The sequence below is a fragment of the Taurulus bubalis genome, assembly GCF_910589615.1.
Source record: "Taurulus bubalis genome assembly, chromosome: 4".
Lineage (NCBI taxonomy): Eukaryota > Metazoa > Chordata > Actinopteri > Perciformes > Cottidae > Taurulus > Taurulus bubalis.
The window spans coordinates 10,982,464-10,994,692 of NC_136592.1; the positions used below are offsets into that span (position 1 = coordinate 10,982,464).

A 12,229-nucleotide genomic window follows, 5' to 3' on the forward strand; every position below is an offset into this window, starting at 1 on the left:
ATTACTCCAATCTTGTATCTAGACACAATGTAGTTACTTATCTGTGCTAAGTGATTTCACTTGATGGCAGCCACAAAAGGCATCTATTTGTTTTATCTTCTCTCCCCAAATAGTGATGTGCTGTCAGTAAACACATTATGTTTATGATGACCAATCTGGCCAGTTTATGATTGCGTTCCAGTAAGCTTGCAAGAAATGTAATACATTTACCCACAAGGACTACAACTGTCTTGACAGAGCAGACACACTAAGACAGTTAGACATTTTTTAAATACTTTTTGAGTTATTATTTAAGATGAACTGAGTATTTTTAAAGGTCAGCTTGGTGATATATTGTGCTTATTCTCAACAAGTCCCATGAAAAGATCAATTCCTCTCTACATCACACATTCCTCATCCTTCCAAAGAGCTCCTTTTTTTGTCCAAAGACTGTTGAAAACCGCCACACTGTTGTACAACTGTTGTACAACAGTGTGAAGCTGCGTGTTACAGACAGTGTTACAGCCTTAACATGGTGGTTGTTGACATGTGAGGCTGTACTGTGCAGCAATGCTTCTGGCTAAATGCTAATGCTAGCAAGCTAACATAGTTGAAGTTACAATGATAATATACTGATGTTTAGCAGGTATAATGTTTACCATGGTTGCCATCTTAGTTTAGCGTAGGGTATCACAGTTTCTACATGTATAACATTATTAATTTAAATGTTGTGAAAAACTCTCCAATTTATCAGAGAATTTTGAAAAACAGGATGTTTTAGGGTTTTGTCGGAACTTGGGACAACCAGCTTGAATCCAGGACAATCCTGGACCAACCGGGACGTCTGGTCACCGCAGTTTAGCGTGTTAGCATGCAAACATGTACTGGTTAAGACCAAACATAAAGAAACGCTGAGTTTAATGGGAATGACATTAGTTTTGTCGGTAGTTAGTCATAAAATATCTAAATATTGGACAACTGAGACTTTGAACTTCTTATGGCTGGTTAATAAATCCTCTTGAACCATTCAGGTATATATCTTATAGCAATGCTATGCAATAAACACACATGGCAGCTACAATATTCAGATGTGACACCTCTTAATTATGTCAACACTGAGAAAGAGAAATAGAGAAGAAAACAATAAGGGAGCGCTCACAATGGATCAATCATCATCAAAAACTTGCTATTCATCAAATGCCGTAATCGTACAGACAATGTAAATGAATGAAATTGTGCAAAATGATATGATTTTTGTGGATAAAGGGTTGATTTATTCTGTTTTCTTTGGGCATCTGAATCTAATTGAAAGAGAGTGCCGTCTCCAGCACCGAGATATATTCAATTGTACTGTTTGAGAATTGGAGCACTCAGTCTTCTCTCCAAGAGGTCTCAGGTGGTTTCCTCTTCATTTAGCTTCTCTCCTCAGTTGATCTTGTTCTTGTGTAAGCAAAACAATTCTGGGCGAAAACAACTGGCTCAGAAATATGCATGTATTTTTATTAGCACGTATCCTGCTTTATGTGCCATAAATGGATTTGGCTATACAATGATCAATAAAGAAGGTTATTGATGCACCATGCGTGCGTATTTAGTGAGTGCGTAAGTGATCCATGAATGTGGTTTTCAAAGTGTGACAGGGATAATTTAACTGATCCTTCTCTCAAGGCCTTCTGTATAATCGCCTACAGGACATAAAGTGAAAGCTGTTGTGTCCTCTCGCTGTTATGGCTTTTTGAAGCGATGGTGCAGGACAAAGATGTTGGTTCACGATCAGTACTATGGATGATGTAGCACTTGTTTCCGGGGAGATGTGAAACCACACACGCAGCTAAAGCAAGACATAAACATCTTCATCGAAGACATGGCGACAGCACACACCCATCTTGCGCTGTCTGATTTGATGGACAGGATACAGAAGCATCCGTTGTGACAGCCATTTTTCTTTGCGTCGGGATAGAAGACAGGTTTCTTGAAATAGGCTGCTGTTTTGGGAGCCCGGCAAGATTAATTGACCAGAGAAGATGATACATTTTGTAGTGCTTGTGTCAGGCAAACTAAATGCTCTGTGTTTCAGACTCTCCACAATAAGGATCAGTTCAAATGTGAAGGAAATGCAACAAACAACCAACACATCTATTGTCACACATGACTTTTCGAACTGTAGTCAAGTTTGTGACAGGACAGATCAAAATAAAACATCATTTACATATTGCTACCAAAAATACAAATACAGAAATGATAAAGTCTTGAATTTCATGCCAACGAACTGCAAGAATAAGCCACGATATATTTTAGATAGTCAACGTCAGTACACATTAATCTTGAAAAGTTTGTTTGTAATTGCGGTGTTGTGAGTGGACATCTATATAATATGATCAAGAATATTCCCAAATTGCAGCCTTACTGAATGTGCTTTAATCAGTAATAGTGAAACCTGCCAAGTTGGATACAGAAGCACCTCAATAGTACTTTAGGCCCTGGGGCTACGGACGCTCTGGAGGTCCTTTCCTCCCTTTGTAGTATCACAGCAACATTAATTGAGCGCCTGGTCAATGGACGGTGACAAATACCTGAATGGAATACAAAACTCAACAATAAGTCAAGACAAAGCTAAGTTATCAGCCAAGTAGGCCTTGTGCACAGTGACAACAACATCATTCTTTTCAATTAAAAAAGTAAAATATCACATTAAAAATGGGTGTAAAACTGGTTATTGATTTACCTTCAAACATGCTTTTTTTCTGGTGAGTGTTAGTAAGTAGGCCACACAAATATTATTTGTATATTTTTTATTTAAGTTGTTTTCCTGAATTGTGTTTCAGCTTTTATGTGGTTACAAATATTTGGTCTTTTTCAATCTATGTTTGCCAATATCAAAAATAGATATGTGATAGAGTATAATACAATGTCCCCTGAGCTGCACACTGTAGAGGTCTTGTGCAGCGCTGTCTATGATGCTGGTCATGCAATTGTCACAATACAGACATGGTATCAGTGACTTTGTTTTCCACTAATAACTGACTTAGGACTCAGACTGTTTGTATATGAATTGTAAGGTTTAAAAGTGGGGTAAGACTGTACAACTTTAGCATACGTTGCCATACTTATAAATAATGGGCTGCATTACCAGGTCACTATTAATTTATATTGACTGAACCAAATTTAAAGTGGCATCATCTAAATCTACTGTAAGTAAGCATATCACATACTATTGACATATCCAATACGAATCCATCGTGGCATTACAATTACTTGTCAGGGACTGCCAATAAAAAACAAATGCCCATCCAATTACTTTCCTCTGGCCGAGACTGAGTGTGCAGATCATTTTAGCTATGCACAGGAAACTCAATATTGTTCTTGGCGGAGGAGGCACAGATATATAATATTTCAATTTCTAATATACATTTAAATATTTGTTTAAGCTCATGTCTCAGGGACAGAGTAAGCCAGTGCATGAAGGCGCCATTTGGCCAGAAAAGAATACCCTTGGGCTACACAGTTCAGCCAAAGGTCCAGATCCAAACTGAAATGCGAATCAATCTTCTCTTATTATGGGATGTGTGAGAATTATTTGTTGTTCCTGAACGTGCCCACATACTTAATACTGATATGCTATGCAATAAATGTTATGATGTCCAGTTTTTGTCAAATCTGTTTTCGAGAGATGTTGTATCAATTATTATTACATTTTGAGACTGCTTTGCATTATACTGGGAGATATTTCTAATATCTTGTTAACCCTATTCATATCCCTTCAACCAGAGTAGTTTGGTTCGCATTATTATCAATAACAGCAACTTGTAGAATACGTATTCGTGACTTGTGGCATGATTGATCAAACCTCAGCAAGTATTATTTCCCATTGTCTTTTGTGTTTCAACATGACAAATGTTGCTCGACACTCCCAGGCTGTAGCAGTCACACTTTTGTTTACACTGTTGTAATATTTTTTTCGATAAAAGGTGTCATCTGATTTTATAAATTAGGTGCCGATGGGATCTCCAGACTTCTTTCAGTACTACCACTATAAGTAGTTTGCTTCTAACAGAAGCTGTCATCCATTATGCTATTATTGTTGGATTCAAAATATATTGAAATATACCCCAAAATGGGGTATTATTTACTCGGCCTCTTCACACCAAACTAAAAAGAAACATTTATGAAAAGAACAATTAGAAAACGTCATTTTTGCTTCTTAATACGATACTCGTGTAATCCCTCTAACTTGATCACAGCAGACTGAAAAGAAGATGCTACCTCTTCCTGGGTTCATGGCAGTAAGAAGTCTAATAACACTGTCAAATGGTGAAGCTTCCACCCTAGACGTGGGTCGACAGCCAGCTGAAGGGTCTTTTCCACAAACCAGTTGTTTAGTTCTGAAAACAAAAATAAGTATAGTATAATGAAAGCTTATTGTCTGATATGTGTGTCATACATAGCTGTGAAACCATATTTTTAAAACATTTTTTCTTTTGTTAATCAGATGCAAAGACAAGAGGATAAAACAGATAAATACTGTCAAATGTTACAAATATATTTGCCAAATAACCAGAGTAGGGAGTTATTAAATACATTTGCTCAAGTACAATTTTGGGGCTCTGATACAGTCATATACTTCACTATGCGATGGTTTGATTCAAGTTAGACAATTGTGTTGCTTGTCATCAGTCCCCCCTCCTCAGTTTGAAGATTTGGTTGGAAGAATTGTTTGTCCATGTACTGAACACCTTCATCTTCATAGAGTTCATACATTTTTGCTTTCTCTCTATCTTTCTCTCTCTCTTTCTCTCTCTCTCCCCCCTCTCTGTTTCTTGTATTTCTTTACTTTTTTTACTGCAAAAAAAGCAGCAAGAATGCCATACAATGGAAATTTAAAAAGATATTGTATTCCCTAAATATCAACATTATTGTTTCAGCTTGATGACGATTTGATCAGAATATAATTTTATAGTTTATCTGACCTAGAAGAGCAGTGAAGTCTTGCTCACATCGGCTGATCCACCTCAGCTGTCTCATTCATGCTCAGCATCATTAGCTCATTGATGCACCATCTGCTCAGCTACCAGCTGACTTGTAACATTCAATCACATTTGTGAGTTACAGCAACAACCAGTGCATCAGGGAATCAGCAAAGTAGTGTCGTAGTTAGATCTAACTCTTTCCACCATTTCAACCTCCTCCTCATGTGAAGTTATAGTTCATGTTAATTCTCATACAACATGTTAGTACAGATATGTCCTACTGTACACCAAAATGTGTTAGGATATCACTTTTCTCAGTAAACTCCTTATTGCTGCTACAATAACTACATAAAGCGTAAACACTTTGAAGTGATGTTTGTATGAGATACAATCCAAGCAATGGTAGACTTTGTACTTCATAATATTGATTTCATGTAAAAGCATCAATGAATTACAAGCCTTAAAGAGAGCCTTCTTCTTACTTTCAATAATAGATATATTCATTTTTTATGAACACTTCCAAAACTGAAATACTTTTCATATATCTTCTGAGACAACAGAGAATGATCACAAAACACTATTCATGTCACTCTCTGCACAGTTTGATTTCAACAGTAATGAATGTTATAACCTAATACACTGTTTCATCACCAGGAAGTGATAGAGCACGAACTGACAGTTTCCGTGTAAGAATCCTTTCCATAGTAACATGAATCCTGTTATTCAAACAGGACAGCTGAAGATGTGGAAATCAAGCTTCTTATAATCATACAAAAGGCTTTTTCCATCACTATGCTTGTTAGGTGTTTTTTCTTGGTGCACTTAGTGTGGTATTGATCATTGTTGGTCCAAGTCCTCAGGAATCAGCTTCTATTGATTTCACTTCAGCTGTAAGCCTCTCTTTCTGACCTATGTCTCTTTTTAGACAAAGAACCTTTTCAGATACCCTAACCTCTCTCTCTACTGAGGGTTTACTAAAAACATGTCATTGCTGCAGCCCTTTCCAAGCAAATTTCAAAATAATTTGTACTGGGATCCTAAAAAATAGGACAGACCATTATAACTATTTTCGGCCATTGGCTGATTCAGACTACATTTAGGTGGAAACATTCAGTAGCAGTGGAGGATTTAGTTGTGCTTTCAGAGGGGTTATATGCTCGTTTGCCTGTACCTTCATTATCATTCATTAAGAGAACCCATTCAAAACCAGAAGATTCAGCGGTGATGATGGTTATTAATAGCCGCAGAGCAGTCAGAGTCAATACTGCGTATGTATGTGAAATATTGAGTAACATGTACATGTCTGTGTTTGTAATCAAGTATGCATGTGCCAGATGAAGAGACCTCCATTACTTGCATGTTAGTTTCAGAATGAATTTCAATATTTTAAAGATGACCCTTCATGCACAGCTGGGTGCTACATTAATCCTAACAAAGTGGAGTGCAGTCTTTCTGCATTTCATGCAGGTGTTATTAATTATTATCCCAAATTGGGATTTATCAGGAAATGGCTCCAATTTCAATGCTATCTTTAAAGGTTTTTCTTAACTTTTTCTGAAGTAATATATGTTGTCACTAAACGTTCATGCTTTTATGTATTTCTATAGTCACACCTCTAGTATATTAAATGCACTGTATAAATATGCACATTGAATATGCAGGTTATATGCAAAGTAGACCCTGTGTGCATTGTTTGGGATTTTACTCCCATTGCATGAGTTGCTTGGTGTTTCCTCAGCAGTTAAAATAGAGTTGTGGTTTCAGTGGTGCAGCATTTATTGTCTATGTCTATAACTTGTTGCTGCTTTAGAAACCTTGAAGCTTCAGTAAGAGGAATTGATCTAGGTGTTGAAGTTCAATGCTCTTGGGTGCAAAACTCAGACAGACCATCTGCGAGCTGTAGACCTTCAAATAGCTGTTCTGGGGACTCTTCAGCACTGAATCAATAAGCAGTTAATTTCTAACCACACTCGGATGCTTCAACGATAGCTCATGTATGGCCCCTAACATGTGGAAGTATAACACATTTCTACATTCAAATGTAGTGTATTCTGTTCTGCAAGTTATAAATCAAAAGGATCATTGATGCAGTTTAATTGTAATGCATGCAAACAATGAGATTAGATACAGTTTGATGAGATACGACTTTAATGATCTTTTAATGAAAATCCAGCCATTACACCAACAAGGGATTGCTTTGGATCCCTCTTTTTGAGAAAGTAATAGCAGGCTATTTCGACTGAGACATAAAAAGGAACTGAAGAGTTCAAATGGCCTCTGCATCTGGTCTTTTATTATGCCAGTAAGATAAAGTTTGCTAACAAAGCCTTTATAGACTCTGTAAAGGTCTGGGCTAGACTAATCCTGCCCACAACAGACTTGGGCGTAAGTGAGAAACTCCAAAGTCCTGGAGCAACTGTTCATCTATCAGGGTTCTGCTTTACTTCTTTCCAGTGGGGATGAACTAGATGGAGTGAGCAGGGCTTAAGAGAAGGCTCCATTTCACTCAGGACTGTATTTCCACCCTCAATTCTTGAGGCCTCCAAAAAAGATGTAAACAGGAAGATGGATGTTGACGGCTTGTGTGTTGCAGTTGTCTGAATTGACATTTGTTTCTGTTAAGTTGTAATTTTCAAAGGGTACTATTGTTCTATTTTTTAACCTTAAACTCATTATATTCTACATATCCAGTATCTTGTCTTGGTGTAGGGTCGTCGTTACACTTGCAATGTTCACTATGAGTTCTGTTCAGCGAAAACTAAATCAAAACAATGCCTCCATGAATATTTCACTTATCTACCTTATTTCCATGTGTCCAACCGTATCTATAGTGTCAAAGAAAGATTCCAGCTGTAATGGATTGACAGCTACTTACTTGTAAGGGGGTATTATTATTCAGAGGTTTGTTTTGTTTACTGATGCACCTCTCAAAAACAGTCAAACCAGCAGGAAGAGTGAACACACTATGTGACTGTACTGACATTTTCTCCTCTGGTAACATATAATATACAAACATGGTCATAAAGAATACCACATTCTGATTTTTGTTTCATCAAAATTAGAATGATATCACGATTCGGCATAATTGTTTCTATGAAACTCTGAAACAAGAAGAAGAAGAGCAGACTAATGCAAAATGCCAGCAGTACCGTGATCAGCAAAACTAATAATGTGCTATGAAAAGCAAATATCAATACTTAATTTATAATGATGGCGGAATGTGACAAAATACAATATGTGAAGGACTACAACATGACATCATTAGCAAATGCATAACTGCATAAACAGTGCAACCTCTGCAATATGTTTCCAAAGTAGGTGGTTTTAAACCTTTTGGAAAGCTCATTAACTCCAGCTCTGGAGAACGCAATTGCTAGCAGTAAAAAGCTAATCTTAGGCTATAAACTAGCTACACCACGGCCGCATGACTTCCTCTATCAGTGGATAGCGTATTAAAGTAATCTCATTTAGCAACCATATTTTTTAAGAAGCGTAAAATCTTCCAATTTGGAATATTTGTGAAATATTTACTGACATATTTTATATCATAGAACAAAATGTCTTTTCTGCCTATATATCTGATCTTAATACAAACATATTTAATACACAGAGATACATCTGTTGATCCAATCTTTTTTAAACTACTATAATTTGTAATTACCATGTATACCTTCATTTTAGCACAAACATGGCTGTTGACACGAAGATGCTGTGCTGCACCTCAGGGAATAAGATGGAGGCTCATGATGCTCCCTAGTTGCATCAGCTCACTATAAATATTGTGGTTGAAAACCAAAAAAACTCCCTTAATGGTTTGTCACTAATATATTTTGCAGCTGTGAAAGATGGGGCATAAATCTTAAATAAGGCACTTGGAATTCATAGAATGGTTTGTAATCAGCAACTTTCAGTTTGTAATCATACTTATAAAACTTAATTAACTGATACAATTGAACTCTTCCTGTTCTATCTCCACCTGTTCATTTTCTTGTGATGTTCTGTATTTTCAGTCAACAAATTCCATGAAAAGACCAAAATCAAATGATCCTACTTAACAATAAATCCTCTTTGTCATGTGAGCTCCATTGTTGTAAAACAAATTTAAGCAAAGCACAAACATGAGCCACACTGGGTGACATCTTCCATCATTACGATGAACGTGGGCACTGGAGTTTATTTTGAATCAATCCATCTCATACTCTTCTGCTGCCATACATACTCATTAGAACACCACATGCTTATTAATCCACTTATGAAAATAGTCGCCAAACGAGACACTATTCACCCACAAAAACGAATTTAAAAATGAAATTCATGAAATATGTCTGATCCATTTTTAGGTTCAGATGTGTTTTCAAGTGCCAAAGACAGGGGAGGAAAGTCAGATAGTATTGAGATTCTGGCTAACACCCTTTTTTTTCATGGAATTTGTTGACGGGAGGACACATGTAGAATAAATCCTCCTTGTCGTTTAAGTTAACATATCAAACAGTAATACCTCTTCAATGATGTTGTATTACTTAATAACGAGTATCCGCCTGTTGGTTTCTGCTCTCTCCTCAGTGAGTCCAGATGTGACCGGTGATCACAAACATCATCATCATCATCCACCTGCTGATGATTCCGAATTGGAAGGCAGATCCAGGAGCCTTGGACTAGCAGGGGCCATCTGGGTTTTGATATTGCCTTGTTTTCATCTGCTTCTGGCCTTGTAACAGCTGCCTTCTTGCAGCATGAAACTTTCAAGACTTCATTTGAAGCTTATTTATCCAGAAATGAAAGGACCAGTGGACGTATCAAGTCCGGCATGTAATGCAGCTCCACCTCCACACGGTGCAGGACACGGTAGGAGTGAACACTAATGAATATGGGGAAATTACAATACATTGTGGCTTATGAAAGACGACATATGATTCAGTTTTGCAAATATTCATTATTTTTACCTGGCATCCATAATCCAAATAATGACTTATATATACGTATATATACATATATATATATATATATATATATATATATATATATATATATATATATATATATATATATATATATATTTCTATATATATATATATATATATATATATATATATATATACGATATACGTATATATACTTATATATATATACGATATACGTATATATACTTATATATATATACGATATACGTATATATATATATATATACGTATATATATATATATATAATATATATATACGTATACATACGTATATACGTATATATATATAATTATATATATGCATATATATATATATATAATTATATATATATATATATATATATATATATATATATATATATATATATATATATATACGCAAATACGTATATATATATATATATATATATATATATATATATATATATATATATATATATAATTATATATATATGTATTAATTAATTCTTATATGTATGTATGTATATGAGAATGTGCAGGAACTAAAAGAGAATTGGAGACTGGAGATCTGCTTCTCATCACTTGTATTAGCTGCCATCCTGTCCAGAGTCCATATAATTGGTATATTTCAATTGCGAAATTGACCTGTAATGCTACTGCTGAAAGAAATTGTTAGGCGATAGGTGGGAAGGTGGAAGTGGGGGCAAGTGAGAGACTTAATACTCCTTTCTTCCTTATGAATAGATTAGTTTCTTCAGGGCTCTATTATCATTTGAAACTCAATCCTCCTCTTCCTTCATGGGCCTGGATGGGAGCTGATAGCTCCTGGAGCCCCTGCAGAGGAAGAATCCGATTGCTCCTACCTGCATTCTGCTTGTGTGCTGCTAGCAGACTTCTCGGAAAAGGAAAATTACTTGTTTTATTTGTTGTTTTTTTGGCTGACCTATGCTCAGAAATGACTTATAGAGCTAAATAAATAATACTATTAAGATATTGCAGAAGCGTAAATGATACTCTTTAAAAGCAAATGTCACTATTCACATACAGAATATATACAGTACATACAAAAACAACAGAAATAAACGAGAAAAAAACATTTAAGCTGCTACTGTAAATAGACAACAGTGTAAACATTATTGAATATTATTGAATGAGTGCTCAAAACAGCCTTAAAGCAGGAGGAGTCTCCCCAGGTACTCTGTTTGATTTGATATGATCTGATCTGATCTGATCATAGCCTGCAAATGTCTTCACGCTGCAGTTATTTTAAAACATGCATAGACATTGTTGTCATTAGTCTTTTTTTACCTTTAATGTACAAGGTTAGGCTGTTCGGGCACTTGAACCACTTGCGTTGCTTCAAGCATTTTAAAACTAAAGTCTCAAGGTTTATAAATGATAACTTTGAAATTAATCATACTCATCATTTCTTAGTGTCCATTATATTTAATATCTTGTATATGGGTTTTTGTGTTGGGTGAGAATCACAGATGACCATACTACCTAACAACCTTAACACAGTTGTTTAACTGTTAACCAGTTATAGTTGGAACCATCAAAGTCAGTGCTGCTGTCTTCTGAACAGCTGTCTTAATAAAGAATATTAAAGAATAGTATTCAGTCTCGAACTAGATAACAAGCAGCAGGCACAGAGACAAACTTGCCTTAGGGCTAAATAAGATGTCAGGTTCTGCTGTACTTAAATGAAAGAGTTGAATTTGATGTCTTTATATGATTATTATAGCTCCATATTGAGACAGTTATCCAGAGGAGGGAGGAAAGGGGCCAGATGCTGATGATGACCTCGATGTTGTTATGATGCACTCATATCCAGACAGGTGTCATTCTGCAGGCATTGCAAAGTGGCAGAATAACATGTTTACCCTCAACTATTGTGTTCGGAGAGTGAATGTGTTATTTGAAAAACATATTCCTGTAATACATGCAGCTCTGCAGGACTTTCTTTTACAATGGTTCCTCAAGGATTTTTACTATGAATTCATTTCCATTCCCTGGGTTGTCTTTTTTTTTTTCTGTTCAAACATTGTATTAACTAAAGTTATTGATGAGATCTTGAAATGCAACAATATTGCTGAAAATAGGTCGGACATTACAAAAAACAATCGGACTGGATGTAAACATGTCCTTTGCAATAGTTACTAGCGACATTAGCTACTTTCGGTGCATCCGAATAGTGCTTCTGATTTTTTACCTGCTTCTATTATTTTCCCCGTTGGACCTTTTCTTTGTTATGTCTTTTTTATGTTCTCAGATCTCAGCAATTGCAAATTCAAAAAATGTGATGAATTGTTAGTTTGTAATTGAGTGTTTCATGTAGTTATATAATAACGTATCTTTAAT

At 35.8% G+C, this 12,229-nt stretch overlaps 1 protein-coding gene across 1 annotated transcript in view; it reads left to right on the plus strand.

Moving 5' to 3' along the window:
• gpc5a (glypican 5a) overlaps positions 1-9,661 on the plus strand; it is a gene marked incomplete at both ends in the record, with an annotated part of 114,923 nt that extends 105,262 nt beyond the window's left edge. The window contains one exon of the mRNA XM_079217510.1: positions 9,510-9,661. Coding sequence (XP_079073636.1) covers positions 9,510-9,661 — 152 coding nt within the window. The remainder of the gene's footprint in view (positions 1-9,509) is intronic.
• Positions 9,662-12,229: the final 2,568 nt, after the last annotated feature.